Genomic DNA, 27697 nt, shown 5'->3' on the forward strand with positions numbered 1-27697 from the left:
TCAGTGGGAAATTAGGCACTATTGTCCCTGAAACACACAGCTTCCATTAGTCTGACTTGTTTATGTATGGCTTCTTTTTTAAGCATTTGGAAATATCTACTTTTATGTAGTAGCATATGCATGTGAGTTGTTTTCTGATGGACTGTTAGTTTGTGTAGACTTCGATTCCTTCTCTTGTCCAGCTTCCTTGTGACCAGTCAAGTACACGTCCCCAAGGTTAACATCCAACACATGAAGTTAAGTCTATAAACAAAATTTATTTTGCTGCCTGCTGTACTTTCTAATGAATGCCTTTTACCTCACTGATTTTGAACTTTCATTCATGATTATAGAAAGACATTAACATCCTAGGTACACGGGTAAGAAATTTCACTTATCTTGCTTGTAAACAATCCACTCCAACTCTTGAAACTGAACTTGAGAGTAAAAATTTGCTTTTAAGAAATGAAATATAATTTGTTTTATTTCTAGTGGGGAAGAAGATTAACTTATTATGATTAAATATATTCAGACTAAAGCTTAAAAAAAATCACAGGTCTAACTCAGTGCAGCCAGGAGAACTTTCTGTAATAATAGAGATGTTCTCTCAGTGCTGTCCATTGTGGTACCCATTGGCCTCCCTGTGACTGTTGAGCACTTGTTATGCAGCTAATGCCACTACGGGGACTAATTTTTAAATTTTATTTACTTGTCATTAGGATAAATTTAAATGGCCATGAGCACTGATGACCCCCTGTTGGTCTGCACCATTCAGCCTGGCCTTGGAGAGGTATGGGGCTATCTGGCATATGTTCCCTTGCAGAAAGCTTTTGAGGCACACAGAAGTAGCCAAAGAATGAAGGTGTGGTGTATGTGGTGCTGCAGCCACTGGTACCTTGTATCTTTTTATCATTGGTTACCTTGCATCTTTTTTGTCGTTATATCCTTTTAACTTCTGCACTGAAGAATCTTGGTTGAAGTAGTATGGCTGCCCTCAAAAATGCCTGATACTTACTCACTAAATGTCTGAGCCCCTTTTGTTAAATATTTTGCTCTGCAGAGGCATAGACTAGAGATAGGCTGCCGAGTTCCAATTCTAATTCTACACTTTAGCTGTGACCTTAGGCAGGATTATCTAACCTCTCTGTGCCTCAGTGTCCTTTCTCAAAATAAAGGTGATGATAATATCCACGCTACAGGCTTGTTATGAAGATTAAATAAATTAATATTTATAATGTACCTAAAACAGTGCCTGACACATTTTAAATGCTCTATAAGCATTTTTCAGAATAGACTATGATAAAGTGAGGGTAGATAAACAGCAAGGACTGGCTTACTACCAATAGATTCTTATTCTAGCCCAGCTGCCTATTTTCAGCCCTGTAGAATCTGTGCGTGGAGTCATGCAGCCAGGTGGCTAGGAGGGACCTGCTGAGCATGTACTTAATATGAGGGGCAACAATAAGCATCAACAGGAACTTGCACCCAGTTCGTGGATTGACTGGCTGAGCACACAAAGGGGCAGGGACTGAGTAAAATTGGGATACTTTCCAGAAGTGTAGGACCATCTGTCTTTTTAAGGCTGCAGTCTTCCTTTGTGTTCTAATGCCTCCACCTAAATCATTCTTTTTGACTCTCTAGTGGTGTTTCTGCCCAAAGCAGATTTGATGTTCCTGCTTCACCCATGCATTCCTTGGCTCTTTAATGTAAGGTGTTTTATTACTGTGCCTAGGAGTTAGGCTGTGTGTAATGTTTGCTGGAACTGTAGGTACTGGAAGGTTCCTATTCCAACAGGGTCTTTGTTTTGGGTTCCCCAAGCCTTAGACTTTGGGCTTCCCTCCCCCTAGGAGCCATGAGGCGGTCTTTATTGGCTCTTCACTTTGGGAACCTGGTGGGTGGGGTTCCTGGAAGTAAAACTCATAACCAGAAGGGGGCTTCCCAAGACTCTGACCTCACTAGTTCATACACAACCCCTAACAGTTCCTCAAACTTGCCATTGAAGTGTTCCTGTCAGTTCCAGTGGCTCCTACTACAGGTAAGCAGATCTCAACTGTGGTTCTCAGGGTTTATTTCTCCATGTGTTTGGTAAAGTTTGCCCTACAACCTCAATTTACTGATTGATCCAAGATCAATAATTTTAGTTCAAATTTTTCTTTAAGGACGGAAGTAACAACTACCAAGCTCTTTTCCTATTGGAGCTGAAACCAGAATTAAAAATTTTTATCATTTTTACTTAAAATGTAAAAAATACATCCTACCTGTGTTCCTTTAAACTGAATAATATTTGCCCATTGGGATCAGAAACACGGTCTCCCTATATCAATAAGGTCTCTCTACTGTGCCTGTGTCAGAGGTGCTGTTAAATCAGCAGGATGGGGTGGGAGAGAGCTCCTAATGGGCTCCTGTCTGACTTGCCTAATAAATAAGGGCGGATCTTTTACCCTTCACCCTCCACTTCTGAATCTTAGTTTCTTTTTTTGAAAATTGGTGAAATCAGACCATAATCCTTAAGATCCCTCGCTTAAAATTTTTACTGGTAACAAGTTTTTTTTTGGGAGTGTTTTTTTTGTTTGTTTGTTTATTTGTTTTGGTATTGAGGATTGAATCCAGGTGCATTCTACCACTGAGCTACGTCTCTAGCTCTTTTTTATTTTAACACAGAGTCTTGCTAAATTGCTGAGGCTGGCCTCAAACTTTCAATCCTCCTGCCTCAGCCTCCTGAGTCACTGGCATTAAAGGCATGGGCTATGGTACCCAGCTGCCACTAACCACTTTTAAAGGCATGACTTCCTACTGCTTGCAATTTAAAAATAATTTTTGTTTCATGTAGAACTGTTTTTTTCACCAAATGGGCTTCTCCAGGTCCTCAAGACTGTCTTATGTGTCCATCAAGTCTAAACTAATTTCATTAAGTATTGTTTGCCCTTTTCACAGTGATGACATTTACACTTTATGACATTTGGTAGACAAGCTGTGGAGGGTAAACTCTGGCTTGTTAGCATGATATAGGCAGTGGCCCAACGCGTACTCAATAGTCATTGCGTCTTTCCAGCAGGCGCTTTCAGTAAAGAGTATTCCAGTCCCACTTAAGAATGCCTTTGATGAAGCAGTAAAATTAATTTTATTAAATATTACCCTTTTGTGTATATATTTTCTTAATATTCTGTGGGATGGAAATGGAAAATGTTCTCACTGTGTACCAAAGTGTGATGACTGAATTGAGGAAAAGTAACTGTAATTCATTTGAGCTGAACCAGAAGGTTTTTTTCAGGAAGCACCATTTTTACCTGAAAGATTAACAGCCAAACTATAGATTTAGTCTTGGGTTATTGGCAGGCATTTTCTTGAAAATGAATAAAATTCATTGGTCACTTTAAGGAAAACAACTGACAGCCTTGATGGCTAGTAGAAATTTGAACTCTGAAAATGAGAATTGGGGAAGTTTGTATTTGCTACTGTAAGATTCTAATGTGTAAAGGCTTTGTTCGAGAATCATACATGGGTAAAAGACCCAAAGTGCAAGATAAATGGATTTTAATCTAAAAGAGTACAAAAAGTTCACCAATTTGGTTTCAAATTCTGTATTTCAGCTAACCTTAAAGAAGCCATCACTTGTGTGGTTTTGATATAGTATCATAGAAGATCTACAGTTATCTGGAAAAAAATATTAAAATATTCCTTTCTTTTCCAACTGCATGTCTGAGTAAGGCAGGGTTTTCTCCAGGTACTCCAATCAAGGCAGCATATTACAACAGATGAGATGCGGAAGCAGATCTCTGAGGTCACACATTAAAAGAGGTTTGCAGGGGATGGGGGTGTAGCTCAGTGGTAGAGCACTCGCCTAGCACGTGCAAGGCCCTGGGTTCGATCCTCAGCACCACATACAAATAAATAAATAAAATAAAGGCTATTTTTAAAAAAAGAGAGAGAGATTTGCAGAAATGTGAGAGTAATGCCATTTATCTCAGGATCATTTTTGTTTTGGAAATCAGTTCAATTTTTCCAAAAGACTTTATTTCTACTTCAACTGATGAATTTATTACTGTTACTTGTAAGTGAATCAATAAAGGTTTCTAAAATTTCTATTTTCTAAATGTGGTAAATATGGATAAATTCAACTCAATTAAAGAAGAATTCTTTAAGGTCCTACCATTTTAAAGGTACAAAGAGGTCCTTAAACTAAAAAGTAAACACACAGTGATATGTAATTTCTACATTGAGATTTTTAAAGGGTGTCCTGTTAGCCTAGTATTTTGGAATTTGATGAATCTCTATTGTATTTCTATTAAGTTAAAATTTGTGGGTAATGTGAAATTTTAAAAAATTATTGCTTGCCCTATGCTATCACATTTACTACATAGGTTATGTTGAGATTGGTGATTTCTGAAATTTGTTTATAAAATTGTGGCCCTATAGATACTGTGATGTAAAACAGGTTCATGATTCTCATCAGCTGAAAAGACTGGTACATTGGATCCCAGAGGCCAGTTACAGAGATTTGCCATGCATGGTAATGTGTAAAAAGTGCCAAGCCCCTGAGTAAATAAACCATTTAACTTTGTTTGCTAGTTCAGCAGCTTAACTTTCCCAGCTTACTTTCCTTCACACAGCACCTTTTTATTTCTATAGCAATCTCTGGTCTAAATTATTCTTAGGGCAGAGAGTATGCTATTTGGGTTTGTGTTTAAATCCAAGGGAGTCTGCACTGAGGCAGTGTGATCTGTGTTCTGGAAGACACTGCTCAAAGACTGGAAGCAGCCATCAGTATGTTTCAGGGGTGTGTAGAAGGTAGGACTGGGTTGGATTTTTATTTGTATGTTTTAGGAAACTGAATGGCTCATATTTCCAAAAGAAAAAGATTAAGTGGATGGGAACTGAGTTGTGTAAACTGTTTGGCAGGAGACAATCTGTCAACTACTTAAGCTAGTAACTTTCTGGAACATCAATCACAGATGTTTAAAAATACGATTTTATAAATATCACAGTAACCAGAAATATGTTTTTGTTTATATTTCAGCAATAGTCAAGTACTATGTTTGTGCAAAAACAAAAGTACTATGTTTGCAAATGTAAAATACAAGATTTCAAACTTAAAAAAAGGACGGAAAAACACACACACACACACACACACACAAAACTTCAGAGCCAGGGCTATAGCACAGTGGTGGAGTAGCTTGTTCAGCATGCACAAGGCCTTGCATTCAATCACTAACACTGCAAAAGGAAAAATAAAACACACACACACACACACAGGACCAATAAAAATCATGGCTTCTCTTTTTTAATTTTAAGAAAAGGAAATGGACTGAGACTTTCTAAGCTGAATCAGTACAGCAGTAGGTATGTGATCATGCAAAATGCCACTGACATCTGCTCCCCTTACTTACTGTTCTTTCCGATGCTGCTTTGATGCTGCTTTAATTTTTTTTTTTGGTAGGATGATTCATTTTAAAACAATATTATATAGTGTGACTATTTGGAGACATTGTGTAACACATTTTAACTAAGGTTATTTTTTATATTTTCTTTTTCTAATGAATTATGGATTTTTGTCAGGCATCTACATCATAATCTAAATAGGTTTTCCATTCTTAATTATTAAAAAATCAATAATCATTTCTAGTTTCTAAAAATTAGAAATTAGCAATCAGTAGTACATAGTTATAAGTCAATTTTTATCACATTTTAAAATTTAAAGATACAGAAAATCTTATTTTGCACTTTTTCACAGTACGTTTATTACTTTCTATTTTTAATGTTAGCATCTAAAGATTTCTTGTCATTTGTTAGTAAGCCATGTATGGTTTTTTGTGATGGAGTACCAAAGGAAGTTAGAGTTCAAAGCTCATTTGTCTATGGAAAAAAATGTAACCAATAGGCAAATGTCAGAAGACTGATAAGTGGATACATTTGGACTCTAAGAGACTATGCCATAATTTTTTTTAAGAGAACTAGAACCTGCCTTGGCCCTATAAAGTAAAATTTGTGTAGCACATTTCATACTACCCCATAGTGAAGGGAATTCAGAAGCAAGAGCAAAGGGAGAACATGTGTTTATAGTAGGGTTTTAAAAATGGAAAGTAGAGATAAAACACAGAGATACGTATTGGGAGACCATTCCAGATTTTGACCTAAGATGAAGAGGTTCCCGAAGGAGTGACAGATCGTGCAAACCAGAGGAGGCTAAATCTTTCCCTTTATTTCTTTACACACTCCTCTCTTCCTCCAGTCTTCCCAGCCCCCAAAGGAAAACCTGGGATCTGTTTTGCTTTAATGTTGTCCACTTTGGTATTTAAAATATTTTGTCTCTCTGTCTCTACCTGTATGAATCCAGATATTTTTATCCAAATAAATAGATTTATCTATCACAAATATAGTAATGGAGCTGTCAAAGGAGGTAGCTGGTTCTTGTTTTGTAATTTATACTAAACTGGACCCTTTAAAAGCTGATTTCCTATTTTATACCAGCCCAATTACTAGTAATGATGGGCTTCTTTACCAAATGGAAAGACTAATAACCCTTTGAACTATTATATAATTCCACTGTAGTTGGTTAGTCTGAATACCTTGGAATTTTTCTGCATCCCCCAAAGCATTTATAGTTTCTTATTTTTACCCTTTTTTAGAGGTTTCTCTCACATTTTCCTCTCTTATATTCCCATGGACTAAACAGTTGTTATTTAGTGGGAGCTAATTTTCAAAGAGCCTAGAAAATGATGTGCACATCTGTCTTGATGTTTTTGCCTTCATTCTCTTCATTCTTTCTCTTCCTCTACTATTCTGTCTTTCCCCTGCCCCTTTAATCTTTGGTACAGTGCATTGTTTAGTATATAGTAGGTGCTCAGTAAATACTCTTACGTGTTCTGTTGACAAGAATTAAGTACTTTTGTTTTAATCATAATCGATTCCTAAAATGTTATTCCTGAAGACTCTTGGAATAGTTTAGGAATAACAACAGTTACAATGAGTAGTCCTTATTACTCTTTATTATTTAGCCCCCTGTTAAGTCAACAATGCTGGTATGACAAGATGAGTTAGTATTTATATATAAGTGCAGAATCTATAAATACATCCCTCACTTCATCACATCTTTTTATATAGTTAAAAGTCATGCAGTGGGCTGGGGTTGTGGCTCAGTGGTAGTACCAGCGCTTGCCTCGCATGCATGGGGCACTGGGTTGAATCCTCAACATCACATAAATAAATAAAATAAATGTATTGTGTCCATCTACAACTAAAAAAGTTAAAAAAAGGAAAAAAAGTCATGCAATGATTTCCAGAATACAATTTCCATCAATTTTCCCAGGACTATTTCTGAGTAATAAATTGTTCCCAATGACTCGTTGCTCCTTAATGGTTACACTAATTAGTTTTCTTACTATTTTAACATCAAAAAGATGAAGACTCTCCCTTCCAAAGAGGGTGCCTTTCTGTTTTTTCTGGGAATGAGAAGCAAACCTTATCTTTACAAATATTTAAAAACCCATTGACCAAATAATCCCCTTGTGTTTGGCACTCTTCTTAGCACTTTTTCAAAATTAACTTTTTTAATGCTTATAAAGCCCTTGAGATAGATGCAGTTATTTTGAGGATACTGAGGCAGAAATACCTTGTCAAGATCATGCAGACGCAGGGCCAGAAGTCAGACCCAGGCAGTTTGACTCTGATATATCACTATCATTAAAGACAGGAGTTACACAGGCTTGAGAAAATAAAGATCACATTCTCCCCAAACATACCAGATAACTGCTTGAAGGAGGAGAAACACCACCAAATTGAGCAAAGTGTTCCCATATATTTAGGCCTAAAATGTCCATTAACAGCATTCTGATATATTTAGATCTGGACAGTCTGATTGAGCTCCTAGCCAACCTCTAGCACCAACGCACCAGCCATCTGAGTGAGCCATTTTGCAAGCAGGGAGGCCCTGGTCAAGCCTCTCCAGAAAACACTGCATGGAACAGAGAAGGGATAATAATTGTTTTAAACCACAAAATGGTAGGAGAAATCACTAAATACTAAAAGTAGTAGTAGTATTGTCGAGTGTAATGATGATAAAAATACTACCATTCTCTGTTATCTATGCCTGAGTCTTTCCCAGTCAGTGATAAGAGTATCCAGCCACATTACACAAAATATGAGGGAGAGGAGAAATTGTAGTCATCTTTGGGGAGGATAGTCTATCACAAACACAACTTAAGAAGAGCCCCATTACATAACCTTTTGTCCCAGTCCTTTCTAAGGGATAGAGCTAAGCAAAATTCCAGGAATTTTGTTTTTTCCACTTTGTTGATATGTTTTCTATATGAATGTATACTTATGTATGTCAACTTAAATGATACTTGAAAAGAACCAACCATCTATTAGAAAAATCAACTATCCCCCACCCCCGTCCCTCTCTCTCTCTCTCTCTCTTAGTACTGGGGATTGAACCCAAGGGTGTTCTACCACTGAGCTACATTCCCCAACCCTTTTTATTTTGCATTTTGAGATGGAGTCTTTGTAAAGCTAACCTCAAACTTGGATTCTCCTGCCTCAGCCTCCAGAGTCACTGGGATTACAGGCCTGGGCCACCACACCCAACAGGAAATTTGGATTCTTTACTTAAAAAGAAAAAAGAAGAAGAAGAATCATATCTAATTCATATTCTGATTTGCATTTTCAGGTCAAATACTACAAGCATTTGTTGAAAAATGACAGTGATAATTCATTCTCTTCCCAAGGTAGCCCATGAGTGGTGATGAAAAATAATTCAAAACAGGTTAGGAAATGACTTGCTGTTATAGGCATGTTTCACCACATATTGACTGTTTTATACTTTAAAGGAAAGCCTATTAAGTATTCATTTATTCCAGCTAATATTTGTTGAGTACTGTGTCAAGCGTTGGGTTTACATTGGCAAATGGTATTGGACATGGTCCTGGCTTCATGACATATGTCATATGGTGAGAAAGATGGGCATTAATATGTAAGACCCAAACATGGAAAGGTAAAATTACAGCCTGTTATAAAGGAGGGGAGCTCTAAGGGTTTCCATAGGGAGCATGATCTCGTCTCCCGATGAAATGCTGTTTTGGCAAAGATCTGGAAGATGGAGAAGATTCAATCTTGTCCAAAGACCCCTTGAGTATATAGGTCACATCCTGCATGAATCCTTCTACAGACATCTGTGGTTACACATACCCCAAGTTGAGGCATTTCCAAGGCAGCAGTTGCTTCTGCTGTGACTCTGCCAAGAATGCACATATTCACTATGCTCTTGGAAAGCAGCATTCACCCAAGCCTTCTAGAATAGTTGTCTGAGTCTGAGGACTGGGAGCCTTTTTCACTCGTGAAGAATTATTTGAGTAATGGTGATCACTATAAACAAGTATAATTCAAGTAAGGGGTTACTAAGAATAGCAGTGTTTCTGCACATGTGGCCTGAGGAGTCTTACAGTCCCCTGGTCCCTTTCAGGGTATCTATGAGGTCAAAATGATTTTCATAATAATATTAAGACATTATTAGCCTTTCATATTTCTTCTCTCCTGAGTATAAGTGAAGTTTTCCACAGACTAGATGGTACAATTAACAGACGCATATGTGAAAATTCAGCTGTCCACTTTTAAGCCAGATATTAAAAAACATTCCAGAAATGTGAAAGAATGCCATTCCTCTCACAATTTCTTTTTAGTTTTTGAGCCATTACTTTTAAATGAATTAATAAATAATCTCTAAAATTTGTTTTAACTTCTCATATGGTAATTATCCATAGAAATAACCCACATCAAAGTTCTTTTGGGTCCTCAATCATTTTTAAAAGTGTAAAGGTGTTTTGAGACAAAAAGTTCAAGAACCACTGAAATACAGCATCTACCTGGCCATACATACCCATGTTACTTAATCTCTCTGAGACTGTCAGTAAAATGGGGATGATGATCAAAGTACTTCCCTCATAAAAGGATTAAAGGAGTTAATACGTGTCAAGAACTTATAACAATACATGGCACAGAGTAAGCAGTTAATATTTTAGCTTTTATTATCATTACCATTTAATAGGAAAGCAGAATGTACGTGACTCCAAATATGTTGAAGTACTGTTAAACAAATTTTTTCGCTTGTGTTTGTGGCCATCTATATGGTTTGGGAATGTATTCAAAAGTGGAATAAATTGGATTTTACTTTTTTTCATTTGGGGTGATAAGCAGGGGTTATTGGCAGGTGGTTAGGGTATGAGGTGTGAAGCAACATAGATTCAGACTAGCTGGAGGGGCCTGTTCACACTCCCTGCCTGCTGCACCTCTCAGCCCTCATCCTCACAACCAGGGTTCTGCTCTGTCTAGAATGACAGTGAACAAGTGGGCAGATGTACTTTAGAAAGTTCCACAGAGATTGAGAGGCATCAAGGCTCCAGCATCCTAGACCCAGAATTGAAAGGGCTTGAGGAAGAGAGTATCTCATTGGGTGCATATTCTTCAGATAATGGCTCTGGCCCAGAGAAACAGTTTGCTCTCAGAGGCTTGTCTACAGATTAGAGGCCTCATCAGGACAAGAACCAGAGTTCTCTTGATTTGTGATAGAAAGACCAGGCTTAGACTCAGAACTGGTTTTTAGTCTCAATCTAAGGTTGTCTGACATTGAACAATTTACTTAAATCCCTGATACAGAGTATCCTTATTTGTAAAATGGAAATGGAAATTTCTACCATATTGTAGAGGATTGTGACAAGAACTATCTGAGACTTCACACGGACATGTCATTTAGTCAGTGCCTTTCTGATCCATGGTGTTTAAAATCCATAGAGAGCACTCCCAGTGAAATAAAAACAGTTCTTTTCAAAATCTCAAAGCCCATCTTAAATATTGTGCTTGATAACAAAGTAACATTTTCTTTTTTCTGTCTTTTTAGGACAGCCCCGAAACTTGCAGGACCTGTGCCGAATTAAAATTCGACAATGTATAGGCCTTCAAAACCTAAAGCTACTTGATGAACTACCAATTGCCAAGGTCATGAAAGACTACTTAAAACACAAATTTGATGATATCTGATATATCAGAACTGTGAGCAAGATTAGGAGTTATATTCCAGATACTTAAAAGGCTTTTTGCCTTGCACAAAGTATATCCTATGCAATTTCTGATTTGCTGTGAAGTCAGAAAGCAGGTATACACTTTTAGGTTTTTTGTTTATTTGGTTGGTTTTCATTGTAGGGGAGGGATTTTTATATATATACATATATATATATATATATATAAACATACACCACATGCTTGAAAGTCTTAATTTGGTTTCTTGGTCCAAGTTTAAGAGGTCCAAGCTTTCTATACAACATTGCATTTAGAAAAATTGTCTTTCCTAAATGACACAAGCAGGTTTGAAGTGGAGAGTTTACCCTTTCCAAATTTCTAGTTTCATTGGCAAGCATGGTACCAGAAACCAGCAGCACACTTGTCGAAGTTTGAGGCACAGTTTCACCCAGGGGGGGTCCTGGGTTATACTGGAAAATGCCCTAAATTTTTTTTTTTTAAATAATGCTGTCACCTCATTCATTTTTAATGAGTATAAATTGGCTGTTTCAAACTGTTCTCTTTTTTTTCCTAATTAATGTAGCTTTCAAATGACAAAAATCCAGTACCTCGGCTTTCCTATTGGTGTGCTCGTTTTTAACTTATTTTTTAACAACGATAGGACACTACCATGAGACACTGTGTCTCAACCTCTCTCTCTCTCTCTCTAGTTGAATTGTGCTTTTAAAAAAAAAATTAATGAGATAGAAAATAACTTTATAAAGCCAGTGTATTCTGTTTTTAAAACAGTGCCTCCAGTGCAATACTCTTTCTGGTGTATTCTATCATTATTTTACTTGCTGTTCATCATTCCACGGCCGGCTTTGACATGCCCGGGAGAACAGGAACCGCCACTTTAATTTTCATAGCAGACCCATAGTGTGTCAGTTACAATTTCTATTTTAAGCTTTATCTTTTACTTCACTTTAAGCAGCAAATTTCATATCCTGGTGGTAGAGTATTTCCTAAAAATAGCCCAAACTATTGTTAAACCATTTGCCTTTAATGGTTAAATAATTTGGGGTCGTTTCATAGTGGGTTTTTTTCTTCCCAGTTTTAAATATATGTCTACATCTATATAGATATAGATATATTTTTTAAAGGTAAAATCTCTAACGGGTGCATATTTGCAAGTCTGGCTAATTCCTAATATGCTAATTAAACATTTCCGGTCTATTTTAAGGTTCTGTACAGTGAAGCTCTTCAGGACTGTTATTTTCTCTTCTGGGTTGATTGGTCTTTTGTGTGCAGTGTAAACACAGATATGATAAAGTGTCTGACAATGGAAAATAGCCCAGATGCACTAGGTATCTATAATGTCCTGGCCAACGTGTTGTGTGCTTCATTCATTCATTATCATGTTAGTTTCAGAAGCACCTCAAATGTCCCAGTATCATTTTTAGTGATTTGGGAAATGCCACAATATTTATATGCTATTAATAAATTGGTTATCAGAAGTTTACAAGATGAAGGGCTTCTCTTTTCTTGTCTGAATTTCTACTTATAAGTCATAAAAACTCTTTCACCTAGAAGTATAACTAAGCTGAGCCAGGAGATGACGCTGGCTTTGCCTTTTTCAGAGCCAGCAGTGCTAGTTTCTCAGGCACAAAGTTTGCTCTCTTGGCTAGCGAGTAGCCCTGGCATTAGAGAATCTGATATGCCTAAGCCATGTGCAGGTTTCGGAAGAAAGTGCAGCTTCGGGAAAAGGATTATTAGGGGAAGCACTTATGCGGACTGTAGACTCTTACAGGCACCTAGTCAGCAAGAGACCAGTTCTGTTAACCATCCCCAACTGTAGCTGGCAGAGCCTGATGGATAGAAGTGGGTAGTCAGATGTTTGCCTCTTAAAAATATTCTCCAAAACATTATCCCCAGAAAGTCAGAGTTAAGTCCCTTGTGAAGACAGTTGCTGAGATGTATTCTCATTCTTTAAACCACCCCAGATCAGATCTGATATGTAGAAGCAGCATTAGGGACACATGTGGCCAGAAATGAATTGGGTGTTGCTTCTCTTAAAACCCCAAGCCCAGGGAGATGAGGAGGCAGGAGGGTGCCTAGGGTCCTGCACTCTGAGTGGTGATGTTAATATTTCATTTACCCAGTGCTTATATCCACATATGTGTATTAATTTATTCAGTTAGTTTAAAAGGATATTCTCTCCCCAGCGACTCAAAGATTTCCAAACTAAGTTAGCCACTGAGTTTGAGCCAGGAAATTCCAAGGAAAAATATCAGATTAGGTGAATTCTTTGTTCTGTCTTGCTGCTGTGATTTCAGAAAAAAAATTATGGGAACTCTTCCTGGAATTGAAAATTCTATTTAATGAAGAAGTGTATAATTGCATTATTTATTGTTTGAAGTTTGATTTATCTGAAAGCTTCAAAAGAATACTTTATGTTTGTTTTCAATAAAGTCCCAATCACATATCATATTTAACAATAACTAAAATGTCTTGCAGTTGGTAATAGTAGAATATAGCAGTGAACATACAGATCTGCATTCGAATTTGCTTGCCAGAGAAGCATTTTGTGGTCACATATTGAGTAGAGAAAACAGGTATTTTCAGAAAATCAACTGATTAGTTTTTCAGAATCCTGATTAAAATGTTCAGCATATTATCAAATTTGTCATTGATTCTTTGTTTCTTTTGAAATTTATTATTGAAACTTAACCACTCAATCTTTATAAGAATATATTTGGCAGATACACCAAAGAAACCAGCTCATAAAAGATTTATGATCATTAATGAACCGCAAACCTCATTTTTTGAAAAGACGTTTGCTTTTTTTTTTTGTAAATATTTGTGTTTATAAATGTGCAGAAGAGTAAGAGTGTTCTTAGATTATTTAATTCCCACATTTCTAAACTATTTACTACAGAATAATCCATGCTTGTTAGTTTGGAGGACTTGACTGTTTTGTTTTTTTAATTCATTATCAGTCATGCTTGGAACAACATTTCCACTAGAGAATTCAGTGTTCTGGCAGTGGCAAGAGTACACATCTGGAGCAGGAGGGAGTCTAGCATGACTTGTCAGATGCACACCCTGAGAGACGAGAATGTGTAGCTTAATTACCAGAGTGGACCATGCGAAACTGAGATTCTAACTTCCCTGCAGAATTGCTCATTAGCCCAGGATGTGATTGGGATGAGGCTGTTTGCCTGCAAATTTAGCTTTCATGTTAACTCCCAGTGTGTTATATCATAATGTATTTTGTTCTTCCTTTGTAATGTAAGTTTTGCTTTGGGTCAATTTGAATTAAAAAAAAAACTTAAATATGGTTTAAAAAAGATATTGGAATTGTGTTTTATTTCTGGTCTGCCTTAGCTTTTTAATATTTCTAGCTACTTAGTGAAAAACAAAAATTCATCTATCATTCATCAACATTTTAGATTGCTGGGACTAAGTAAGGATGTGATATAGAAAACAGTACCACTTTACATCAGCATTGGATAAACCAATTTCTACCCTTCTACTAAATTTATGTTTTAAAAATGCATTCTGCAAATACCAACCAACAAAGTCGTGGGTGTGTTGGATACAGTGCTGAGCCTTCTTGGGTCATATTCATCACCAGCCTCATGCACGTACACCTTGACCAAAGACGGAGTTCAGACCACAGCTTTCTAAACACAGTACAGTAAATGTAGTCACAGTGCATCTGAGGTAGTTTATTAGCCGGCAGGAGCTTGAAGCAAAATAACTTGGATTTCTCACTTCCTCCCTATGACATAAGCACAGCTTGATTCAGGAGAGACCTGAAACTCATATAAATGATGGTGTGTGAAGAGAAAGGGAGGACAGACTGCTTAGCACCCTGTGCAGAAAGGGGCTGTTTTGGAATTATAACCTTGATACATTCTTGCCCAGGGTTTGGCACCCATGAAGGCCAAGAATGGGACATTTGAAATTATTTCTAATGATCAGCAGGGGAGTTAGGATTTGAAAAATAGCTGTGTTGCTTGGAAATCTTGAGGTCATTCCTTTTCCAGTATGATGTAAGGAGTGCATTGTTTTCTCAGCTGAAAGACAGTTTATAAAAATGGTTTCCTTGCTATTGATAAAACAGATTATCTGCTTGATATCAGGAATATTTTCCACATCCTGTGTAATTGGGTAGCCAAGAAGAAAGAAGATGGGTTTGTATCATCTGCCTATATTTATGTAACTTAGTGTAACTGTTCCATTAAGTGGAGTGAGTGATGCTTTACAAATTTTGATGTTAGATTTTTTTTTTACCAGCTTAACTGCCAAAGACTGAAATTTAGGCTAGAGTTGATATGGACTCCCAACACTCAAAGATGATTGTCTGTCTTCTATTATTGGCTCTTCTTTTACTACATGAGGTCTCTTAAATCTTAGATAATCAAAATAAAGGGTCCCGGTCAATGATGCTACTTGATCTCACAACTTTCTGTATGCCACTGGTAAATAGCATTCAGTTTTGTATTATATTTCTTGAAGACCATGGCACATTCCCTAAGTTTGTTATCTTCTGAAGATCTCTGTGATTCTTAAGCAACAGTTCACTGTACAAATCACACTGGGAAAGACTGAGGCAATTTGTGAATGTTCTGTATTGGCAGGGGACTAAAACCTTGACCCCTAGCTAGCCCTGTTAAAGTGCCCTGAGAAAGTGCTCAGCCCTTGACTAAGTGCTGAGAGGTGCTCTTTCAATTCCATTCATTCCCCTATGCCCAGAGTATCTTGTGTTGCCTTCCAATTGTGCATCATCAAGCAAAATGATTTTTTAATTCTGAAGACCCATAAACCATTAGAAGCAAAGGATCTGATGAAGGCAAATTACTTTTCCCTTGCAAATGTGACCTTTATTTTAAAAAGTCAGTAATCATTTGTAATTATTATAAATATATTTTAAATTAAATCTTGATTTGTTCCCAGCATGTTAAAAATCTCACTCAGGAGGGGCGGGTTTGTGGCTCAGTGGTTCTGCGTGAGGCACTGGGTTCAATACCTGGCACCACATAAAAAATAAATAAATAAAATAAAGGTATTGTGTTCATCTACAACTAAGAAAGTATTTTTTAAAAAGTCAAATCTGTGTTTCCTTTCTATTAGGAAATTGTTTAAAATTAATATGCGTAATTTTATGTCACATTAAGAAGAAGTAAAGTGATTCAGTTTTCTGTGAAACAGTTTTATTAATCAGAAAAGAGATGGCTGAATTTAGACAGCAGGAATCAGTTTTAAGTTGAGAAACTGGGTTACGTGACCAGTAGACTGACCCTTTGTGACGGACACAGAGGTAATCCAGCTGCACAATTTCCTATTTTATCTGGCAAATGGAGTCATATTGTTCTTGCTGCTCAATTTTGAGCTAATGTTGCTTTTCTTCCTCTGATAGTTTTGGGTCAGGTCACTGCTTAGTTTTCTTTTTCTTTACCAGAAAAAAAGAGCACTCAGAGGGCATGGGCTTACTGTACGTGAATGTTTTAGATTTCTCTAGAGGCTTCTAGATTTCCCCTCTCTTAATTCCGGTTACCTAGCCCTTAAGCGAAGTGCATGCTTGTACACAAGGTAAAAACTTAGCCCATTAAATTGCTTTAGTTTCCCAATTTTAGAGTTCAGGAATTTTTTTTTTTTTTTTGCCTTACCTGGATAGAAATATGGCTCACTATTTTGGAAGAATGCCCACTAAATTAGTCTGGGCTACAGCCATTTCCCACCTTGGGTAGCACTTGAAGGGAACAAATTGTATTTCTTCCTAGTTACTGTTGTTCCTAAGAAACCATTTTCCCTGAGTCCCCTGGGCTCAGAACTCCTTGAGAACGGACCCTGGGTTTTATTTGCTTGCTTCTCCAACCCTGTTGCCAAAAGAATCCATTTTCCACAGCTTTAGTTACATGTGGCCATTGGTACCATGATGGTGAGTTTGGGGATGGCCCACTGAAACTCTGGCCGCAGGGAATGGTCTGGTCAGGAGTCCCTAGTTGAGCTCCCACAGCACTTGAAAAGAGGAGGGGTCCACTCTATGAATGCCCAGTTCAGAGCTGTCCCACATGGATCCCTGGCTAGCTGAGGTATCTGCATGAGTTCCAGCTCTGATCAGAGATCTCCTCAGTTCTCAGGGCAGCTAGATGGGGACTGAGGGGTAGTCCTGCCCCATCACCACTTCTTGTGCTTTTTCTACAGTTGTCCATATCCTGCAGACATGAATGCTGTGTGTATTTTTTCTGTGTGTATTTGTGTGTGGTGGAGGAGGGGTGCTGGGGATGGAACTCAGTACCTAGCACATGCTAGGCAAGTGCTCCACCACTGAGCTACAGTCCCAGTCCAGTATAATTTTTTTTTTTTATGTTGTAGGAAAACACTGGCATAGTTTGTCCTTTTTTCTTTCACTGGTAGTGTAGGCTGAAGAAGCCAGGCCTCCCTAACCTTTTGCTAGATCTTCAGCTTTCCATGGCTTAGCATGGCTTAGCATGACAGTTGTGCAAGTCACTTGTCTGCCGTGGAACACAAATCAACCCACTGTTAATAGAGCAAAAATAGAACAACACAGATTTTGGCAGGAGTTGGTGAGTTAGGATTTCATAGGTGTACTTCCTAGATTTAAAGCCCACACATCCATAAAATGCTCATAACTTCCTACTAAATGTGTTCTGAGAGCTCAGTCTTGGCCTCCATTTGCCTTTTTGAATAATCTTCATTGAAAGGAAACAGCCTGTCTTCTGGGGACCCCCTTAACTATATGTGCCCTTTGCCAGCCTTGTGAGCATGGCTGGACCAATTACTTCTTGTGGCTTTGTGTTTTTGTTCCCTCTGTGAATTTACAAGATGGGTTGGATAACTGAATGAACTTGCACCAAGATGCCAGTGGTGTGTACACTAAGCTTTTTCTGTTAGCTTTCATTACAGAGATGGAAATACGACCAGCCTTTCACCAACTTATACTCACTCACATTTATAATACATACTTCCACTGAGAGTTAAAAGGATCTGGAAGGGAGAAGAACTAGGATATTTTGCATTAGAGATTAAGTTGAATTGAAATAAACATTCCTAGTATCAGCAACTAGTTGATTGTTGTTACTCTTTAAAATTGCTGCTTACTCACCTGGAGAATTCCGAAATTTATGTAAGAAGCTGATAGATACACTATTAGTTTCTAGACTTTTGTGTGATTATCTGGCAAATATAAAGTAAAACTACCATGTCAGTGGTAGGCTGAGTGATGTTTCTGACTTGGAGAAAATATTGAATCATGAGAGTTTACCCTAATGCACCAGCCCTTGAGATTAAGGTAATGATGCACTGTCCCAGAAAGTACTCTTGGCTCAAATATACTACCCACAGAAAATTTCGAGGTCCTGTGATTAAAATCACATTGCACATGTCCATGACAAGGTCACTCCCTGTCAGACCCAATTCAGGGTAGATTTTAAAAGTCTCCACCACCGCCTCCCTGGCCTCCACTCCCATCCCTAGCAGCTGTTTCTTGTACGTAAGCCATTGTGACTTAGGACCTCCACCTGCTGAGGTAGAACCAGTGGAGGAGAGATGGACATCACCTGGTGCCTGACTCATAAGGGAGAACCAGCCCTGGAAGGAATGGAGTAGCCACAGCCAAAGTCTGATGACAGACTCCTAGGTGTACCTGGAGCCACAACAAAGACAGGCAGAATGGTAGCCATAACACCCTTGCCTTGAGGTCCTGAAAAGAATGGGTGCCACAGAGTTGTGTGCAATGCCCTGTACCCACCAGTCAAGAAAGCAGCAACTTCTTTGCTGCAGCGTGTTCAAAAAACCTGTCTATTAAACCTGTCCTCAAGACATGATTATCTGTCCTGTAACATGTAAATGACAAATTACTGTTATCACCCACCCTGAGGGGTTGTGTGTGTGTGTGTGTGTGTGTGTGTGTGTGTGTGTTAACATTAAGATAAAGCCTTAGGGGAACAGGGATGTGATTCCAATAAAACAAAAATGTTGAAACAACAGCTCTGTTCCTGTCCACAGAGGTGAGACTGGCCCATGGCTTCCAGAGTGTGATGCATACAGGGTGGAGGGATTCCAGGCTATGGGCCTGTGGACTGGGAGTGACTTGAGCTCAGTAAGTCTAAATAGGATGGAAACTGAGGAGAGGAAGTGGTGTAGATGGCTGGGATCAGATTCTAAAGTTGCCTGCTATTTCTAGGGCTGGGGAGAGAAGAGGAAGTGGTCTTTGTCCTGCTGGACCGTGAGTCCGTACCACCCAAAATAGCAGTTAAGTCTCCCTCTTGGGCCAACTTCTTCAAGGTGTTCCTATTCTAGTTGGGAGGGTGCCCTGGCCCTCTGACTTCCCATTTCTTGACCCCAACTGTGTATTTGTAAAGTCCTGCTTGGAGTTCTTTCTAAAGGGGAAATTAAGGTTTGTTTTCCGTCTCCACCTGCTATGCTGTAAGCCTCTGAAAGTGAGGGATCTAGCCTTGCACTTTGCATCCCAACAACTAGAATAGTGCCACATGTAGTCACTGACTGGCAGGTGTTTGGTGCGTGGGGAGTGTGTAGCCCACAGCTCTGATACTAGGAAAGTACCACAGAAACTGAAGTTTGATAGGTCCCAGTACCTACTGTGTAAAGCCGGGTTCTCATCACCACCCTGTGAGTTACTTCCGATTATTTCCAGAGATGAAGAGGCAGACGGTGATTCTTCTGACTCCCTCCCTCCACCCCATCCCTTCTCGCCTTCTCAGCAGGAAGGCTTCCCCAAGCTTCTGAGCTGGCATGATTCACGCTTCCTAGTGTTCCCACAGACTTGCTTTATGACACACATCTGCACTGCCTTGTTCTTTGTGTGTCCCATCTTCCTCTGAGTTCTGAATTCAGGACTGTGAAACCTTCTGAGGATGTGTACAGGTGGCTTTTCCCAGGAAGAGGATCTATGGCACTACCACAGTGTCCAAGACGCCTATAACACCAATGGTGTCAGGGGCTGTGTGTTAGGGAACACTGTGAGAGTTCCCCGGGCCTTCAGCAGAGTGCTACATGTGCTGTGCTGAGTGGTGACATGAGTGTGGCACACTGTCTCCTGCCACCTGGACCTCTGTGTCCCTGCCTGGCCCTAATTCAGGTTGGGTGAGATTCAGAACCTGTTTGCTTTTCTTGATTTTCTCTCTGTTTTTATCAGTTTTACCCAAGACAATCAGCTAATAAAGAGGAAAGGTTTATTTTGGCTCACAGCTTTAGGGGTTTCGGTCCAGGATTGGTTAGTCCTATTGTCCTAGGTGTGTGTTGGCACATGATTGCAGGAGCATGTGGTGGAACAGAACTGTTCACCTCATAGCCAGGAAGCAAAAGACAAAAAGAGAAAGAGACAGGGTCCCAAGATCCTCTTTAGGAGCATGTCCCCAGTGACCATAAAACCTCCCAGGAGGCCCCTACAGGCTCCACCACCTCCCAATAGCACCACGCTGGGGACCAAGTGTTTCACCTGTGGACCTTTGAGGAACATTTCAGATGCGAACCATAGCACTTCCCTAGTTTTCATTTCCTCACTTAACCATGTGGCTCCTGTCTTAAATGCAAAGATTACAGGAAGCAGAGAGTTTGTAAGCTCACATGGGGCTTTGAAGAATCTGGTGCTGCAGGTTAGTGGAGAGGAGAGGGCTGCAGGGCTTGTGCATGTGCCCCTGCTGGTGATGACACTGGACCAGGCTTGGGTGCTCATCATTGCCATCCATTCACTGTGTTCCTCTCGGCCCTAACTTCTCGCAGGCTCTCAAGTTCCAACATGTAGCTGGCTCCCTCTGCCGAATGGGCTTTGAAGACAGATCCTCAGTGCTCTGAGGGGAAGCAACAGCCACACTGAGTGTCTTGGTGATAAGCCATGATGTTATTGCTATGAGGGGGCTCCCCTGCATGAGAAAGCCACCAGGAGGCCACTGTACGCCTGGCACAAGGCTTGCGGAGGCCCGCGGCCGAGCAGGGTGGGGATGCCAGCACCCGAGTTCATGCCTTTGGTCGGTTGCCTCATCCCTGAGCCAGGCTGGCTCCCCAGGGTGTTTAACTCCTCATTGCATCCTCTTCTGGACACCTTTGTGCATTAAGATAAAAGGGCTAGTATATAGGCTCTGGCGTGGAACATCTAAACCCTGCATTATACAAGGATCCTGATGATTCCTTTGAGAATTCCATAGAAATTCTTAGTCACAGAGCCTATAATTAAGTAACTCTGGTTAGCTTCATAGAAATGCTTGATGTTTAGGAAGCTATTAGGGTCTTAAAATTTAAAAAAAAAAATTAAAAAAGCCCTACCCTGAGATTAACTGATACCATTACTTCCTGCTCCATTTAATAATTGTTTTAAATTAAAAAGCACTTTAATCACCTTCTGTTTTAACAGGAAGTAATAAAATGCCTTCTTAGTAGAAGCCAATATTTGCAGGTTATGTAGGTTGGGATATTCCACAAGTCAGAGTATACATAATAAATATCCCCAGAGGAGTCCTGAGTCTGCCTAACCCAAGTGTAGGGTGCACACAAGATAGATGCCTTATGTGATGTTAACAGACTCCACCCTTGTGTTCTCTCCTGAGCTTATTAACAGAATCCTGGGAGAGTTTAGAAATGATCCAGTAGAGGCTTCCTTGCTCATTCAGTACGCATTTTTTGACTCTGGCCATCTAGGGATCAGAAGGAGCCAGCGCTGAACCCAGCTGATTGACAAGCGAAAGGCCAGGGTAGGCCAGTGTGTGCCAGCCAGCATGTGCCTTGGCATCACCCAGGAGGCAGGCTGCCAATGGTGTGTCCACTTTCCAAGTTCTAAATGGAGTGTGGAATTATGGTGCTCTACTGTATGTTGGTGCAATTGAGTGAGCATCAGAATCCCATGGAGGGCTTGTTAAAATATTGCTAGTTTGTGTGGTGAAACACTTCTGTAATCCCAGCAATTCAGGAGGCTGAGGCAGGAGGATCACAATTGAGGATCCTCAATTTAGTGAGATCCTGCCTCAAAATAAAAAATAAAATGGGCTGTAGATGTAGCTCAGTGGTAGAGCAGCCCTAAGTCCAATTTACAGTACCACTTGCACACACACACACAAATTATATTTATAAATATATATATATATTTAGAGAGAGAGAGAATTTTTTGATATGTATTTTTTAGTTTTCAGTGGACACAACATCTTTATTTTATTTCTATGTGATGCTGAGGATGGAACCCAGTGCCGCGAGCATGCCAGGCAAGCGCGCTACTGCTTGAGCCACATCCCCAGCTCTTATATATGTTTTGATGGTTCCATCCCTAGAAAAGTGAAGCCTAAGAATCTGCATTTCTAATCAGTGTCTAGGTGATGTGAATGCTAGTAGTCCTGGGACCACACTTGGAACCACTTCATTAGGGTATTTGGACTCACCCACGGCAAAACAAAACCAAACAAAAAAAAAACCAAAACTAAACTGAAAAAGAATCTAACATTCACTATAGGATATTATAGAAACCACCTACCTGATTCTCTATGAGTTGTGAATAAAAGTACTTCTGGTGATTCTTGGGGCTCACATGTAAAAACGAGTCTCCTGACTTTATAGGCTAGCCTTGGATAGTTCTGTATGTGTTATGTTAACAAAGACTACAAATCTTTCCTACCACATTACAAGCTAACTCCAAGTCTAGACCTCTGTGTCTCCAATTATCTTTTGCAACTACTTAATTTAATTTGGGCACAGACAAAACCGGTAGCCTGTAGTTCTGTTATCCTGCTGTTATTGTTCTTTAGCCTCGTTTAGTAGCTCATAAATAACATGTGTGCCAAACATTAATAATGACAGCCCTAACCTGTTTGGGGGTGGGGGAGACAATGGCTCCAGCTGCCTCAGCCAGCATGTGCCTTGGCATTGCTCAGGAGGCAGGCTGCCAACGGTGTGTCCCTAAGATCAAAGCATTGGAGCATGGTCCCAAGCATTGATGGCAGAGAGAAAATACCTTGCCACATTCATTTGGCTGAAACCAAAGCCCCCCCCTAACCAAAGAAGTTAGAAGGAATTACTGCATCTACAAATCCTTTCCCAGCCCCAGAATGCAGCCTGAGCATCTTGGGGGCCAAGCTGATGTTACTTGATATAAGAAATAAACAAATGAGTTAGCAGGTGAGGATACTCTGCAATGGCTGCTGCTGCTGCTATTCCTGGAAGCCGCTCTGAGAACCAGCAAAGTGGAATAATCTCTGCACAGAGTCTGCCTGCCAAAATAAAGAAATGTTTCCTTTTTCTTAAACAGCTGCTTTGTGGTGTAATTGCTGTACCAAAAAAAAAAAAATGCACATATTGAATATATGCGATTTGGTGGGTTTGATTGATTCTCATATGAAGGTGGGAAGCCAGACAACCCTGAATATGAAGGCTGCTATTCATGAGCCAGGGTCTGCATCCAGCCTACCCCTTGCTCTGAAGCCTGGCCAGGCCGGTCTTGGAATGGCTGGCTTCAGGTCCACCTGGCCCAGTGCCATCCTGACAGCAGTGACAACTGGCAAGACGGGAGGGAGGAGGGGATCAGAAACCCTTCATCAGGCAAAAGTGTCTAAGTATTTAATAATCATCTTCTCCAACCCATAGATCTCCTTACTGTCCAACAGAATGTTTTTCCAAAGCAAAATGCAGCCAAATCTCTGGCCTACTAAGATCACAAACAATTCCTGATCTGTTACAATACTGATTTGATTTGCCTATTTGGGTTTGGGAGGGACAACATGAATGTGATGAAATAATAATGTTTTGGAAGTCAGTTTGTGGCTGTTTGTGCTATTTATTATTCTCAGAGCCTTCAGTTTAAATTTTTAAATCTTTTCCCCCAAATGAAATATCGCCATCTCACCTACTGGATTGTAAAAAAATTTTTTTGTGGGCTGGGTCTGTTTTTTCCTCACACAGCTTGGCATGTTACTCCTTCCTTGAAAGTTTTATTCTGTTTTAGTTGAAGAAACAGACTCCTATGGTTCATTGGGTGGTTATTTATGTAGAGAGATTCCTCCCTTCCTCCCTTCCTTCCTTCCTTCCTTTCTTCCTTCCTTCCTTCCTTCCTTCCTTCCTTCCTTCCTTCCTTCCTTCCTTCCTTCCTTCCTTCCTTCCATCCCACAGGGCACTGCAGTCATTCCTGGAAGATAAAAAGGGATAGGAACCTGCCTTCCCCACAGTAAGACCCTGGAAGAAGAGAGGAGACAAAAGGCAAGTGAGTGATGCACACCAAGGACCCTGAAGGCCACAGAAGAAGGGCTGCTGCAGAATACCCCACACACATCACCACCACCACCGATGTCTAGCTCTGTGTGCTGAGTCACTTGCCAAAGGCAGAAAAATATTGTGACTTGAGCATCCCATGACTGAGGCCACAGTCTGGCTCTGCTGGTGACGGGTGGCACCAAAGACTGTAGGATCCCTTGCCCAGGATTAGCCAGATGAGCTAGAGGCTCCATGACCAAGCCATACTGTAGGATCCTAGTGTTCCAGAGAAGCTGGAGGGGGAAAGACAGGCTCCTAGGACAAAGCTCCAGCTGTGAACCCCACAGGTGGTTTGTTAACATACTCCCCGCCCCACCCTCTTACAATGGCTTATTAGGGGTGGTTTATGAAAAGGCTGGAATCTATGCTGGGGGGTGGGTGGGCGTGCCATTCTGGCGGAGGCTTTAGCAGCAGCAAACTCACTTTGTGAAAGTGCAGCAGCTGTGATAAATAAGCTTAAGCCTCGGTAATCACTTTTTCACTTTTACCAATTACTCTGGGCTGCTTTGTGACAGAAGTTAATACCGAGTAAGAATTTTAAAGAAGCCTCATTTTCCTTGTCTAATTAAATTAAAAACTTGAAAGGTGATTCAGATATTGATTTTCCCCCCATTTAGTCAACTGAAAATTACAGGGTCTTTTAGGAGTCCCAGTCACCTGATTCGCCTGCTCAGCCTCTGGGGTCAGGAGCCCTCACCCTGGGACGCACTCCTGCTGGCATCCCACCCACCAGATTCTTGTGTGCAGCTGTCCTTGGTGGGGCTCTCAGACCAACACTGCCCAGGAGAATTTGGGGAGGGTTTGCCTTGTTAGTTTTCCAGTTCTTGCACAAAAACCCGTACCAGATGTCTTTGTCTCCAGTTTTTAGAATATTATTATTGATGTCCATGGATTTTTAATTGTTTTAAAATTGACATGTCTAGATTGTACATATTTATGAGATACCCTGTGATATTTCGACACATGTGCACATTGTATAATGTTCAAATCAGGGCAAGCAGATCTCCTTGACCATTTATCATTTCTTTGTAGGGAAGACATTCAGTATCATTTCTTTTAGCTTTTCGTGAAATATACACAGACCATTATCATTTTTGTACAGTCACCCCACTGTGCAATAGCACACAGAGCTGCTTTCTCTCAACTACAACCTAGTACTCTGTCTTCAGTTGTCAACATTCCCACATGAAGCAGTTTTTTTTTGTTGTTTGTTTGTTTTTTTTAGTGGGTGAGAAATCAGAAAAGACAGTTGTTTCTGTTGTAACCAGTCACAGTATTCACCTGGGTTGAGGCCACCAAGTCAGCATCTCTAATTTCCCTTCACAGTGAAGATCTGGATTATTTAACTGCTACTAGATCCTGACAAGTTATTTTGGTGGTACCAACAGGATGCTGAAAGTTGAAATTTTGAATGCTTTCTTTATTCTCTATTCTTATGCCATCTTCCTTTGTTTCTGAGATAACACATGGGCAGTAGACACTGTGACATGCTCTGCCCCTGACCTTCCTGGGACATAGGAGAGGCTTCAGGGTACATAGGGAGCCTGGCCAATGGCTAGTATGTGAGTGAGCTGGCTTTGCCTGGACATCTGAGCATACTCACTTATAAAGTAACTTTTTCTTGTGTAGGTTTCATGATTGAATCAAATGATTCAACAACATTCTTGCTCTATTTCTGGATCATCTCTCCTGATACATATAATCATCATGTGCTTCTTTAAAAGTCTATTTTATTTCAAAGTAGGCAAATACTCTTAAATATATATATATATATATATATATATATATATATATATATATATATATATATATATATAATACACACACACACACACATTAGGGCCATCCCAGAATGAGTGAGGAGCCCTATGATCTCTGGTGAGAAGTGCTTCTGGAAGAAGGACAGTATGTGTACATTATGGCAAAAGTGAAAGCCCCTCCAACTTCCCTCTTGGTGTTACCTACATAGAGTGGGTTCTTTCAGTTCTTTCTCTGTGCATCTGTCTGTGTCACATTTAGTTTTATGAAATGATCTTTCTGCAGCTTACTTGTCTCTACTCGAAGTCACCCTTTTATATTAGCCTATGCACATGTGCCTGATTCTTATTGATTGGTAAATGATGCTCCACATTCACTTTTTCTTCCAACCAATATACATCAAGCACTTTTCATATGCCACACACTTCTCTAGGGAAGCAGGAAGGGGTTCTTTATATTGTCTTTTTTCTTGCTGATTTTCTTCTGGATCTAAAGTAAGTGCCCAACCTATTTTAATCACTGTATCAAATGATTTTTACTTTTTCAGGCTGAAATTTGCCTGGTGTATATTTTGCTTTTTTGTTTATTGTCCATCTACATTAAAATATAAACTCTCAGAGAGCTCCCTCCTTGCCCACTGGTCAACAGCCCCTGTTTCTAAGCCCCTTCACACGCTTTATGTAATTCTTCATAGCACTTGACATATGTACAGATGCCTGTATATATGACATGTTACATTATGTATATGACATCTATACCTATTTTTCTTTCTATCTCTATCATCTAAATGTATCTATCATGTATCCTTCTATAAAAATATGTATACCTATCATATATCTACCATCTATCTGCATCTATCATTTGTCTATCTATTATCCACATGCCTACCATCTATCTATCATATACCTATCATTTATCTATCTACCTGAACTATGGCAGATCTTCAGTAAATATTTGTAGAATGAGTTGGGTGTGGTGGTACATGCTGTAATCCCAGTGACTGGGGAGGCTGAGGCGCGAGGATCTTGAGTTCAAAGCCAGGCTCAGCAACTTAGTGAGGTCCTAAGCAACTCAGCAAAACTCTGTCTCTAAGTAAAATATTAAAAAGATGTGAGGATGTGGCTCAGTGGTTAAAGCCCCTGAGTTCAATTCCTGGTACTAAAAAAAAAAATGTAGAATGAATAAGTAATAGATAAACTGAAACCATCCTATAATGAGTGGACCTATAATGAGTGTGAAGTTTTGTTGTTGTTGTTTGTTTGTTTTTGGTACTGGGGGTTGAACTCAGGGACACTGGACAACTGAACCACATCCTCAGCCTTTCTTTTATTTTTTATTTTGAGATAGGGTTTCACTAAATTGCTTAGGACCTGAAACTTGCAATCCTCCTGCCTTGGCCACCAGAGTCACCGGGATTACAGGCATGCACCACAGAGCCCAGCTGAGTGCAATTTTTTTCTTCACTGTCCTGAAGACTGACATAAGAACATTTTCTTATCATCTTCGTAACCAACCACAGGAACCAGGTAGTATTTTAACTTACTTGATTTTTGAGCCATCCTCATTGATCCATGCATGGCCCTCTTCCATTTTATTTGTTCATTTATTAATAATACATCATGTACATGAGGCTTTCACACAAATCATGAACTGGAACTGACATCTACTTCCACTAACATCTGTGTTCTTCTCCCGA

The 27697-nt window shown here is 39.7% G+C and overlaps 1 protein-coding gene across 2 annotated transcripts in view; it reads left to right on the forward strand.

The window, feature by feature from the left end:
- Positions 1-14317, forward strand: part of Asb7 (ankyrin repeat and SOCS box containing 7) — a 39469-nt gene extending 25152 nt beyond the window's left edge. For both annotated transcript variants that reach the window (XM_026394726.2, XM_026394728.2), the window contains one exon: positions 10868-14317. In XM_026394726.2, coding sequence (XP_026250511.1) covers positions 10868-11007 — 140 coding nt within the window. In that variant the 3' untranslated portion in view covers positions 11008-14317. The remainder of the gene's footprint in view (positions 1-10867) is intronic.
- The last annotated feature ends 13380 nt before the right edge of the window (positions 14318-27697 follow it).

This window comes from Urocitellus parryii, chromosome 6 (assembly GCF_045843805.1).
Source record: "Urocitellus parryii isolate mUroPar1 chromosome 6, mUroPar1.hap1, whole genome shotgun sequence".
Classification (NCBI taxonomy): Eukaryota; Metazoa; Chordata; class Mammalia; order Rodentia; family Sciuridae; genus Urocitellus; species Urocitellus parryii.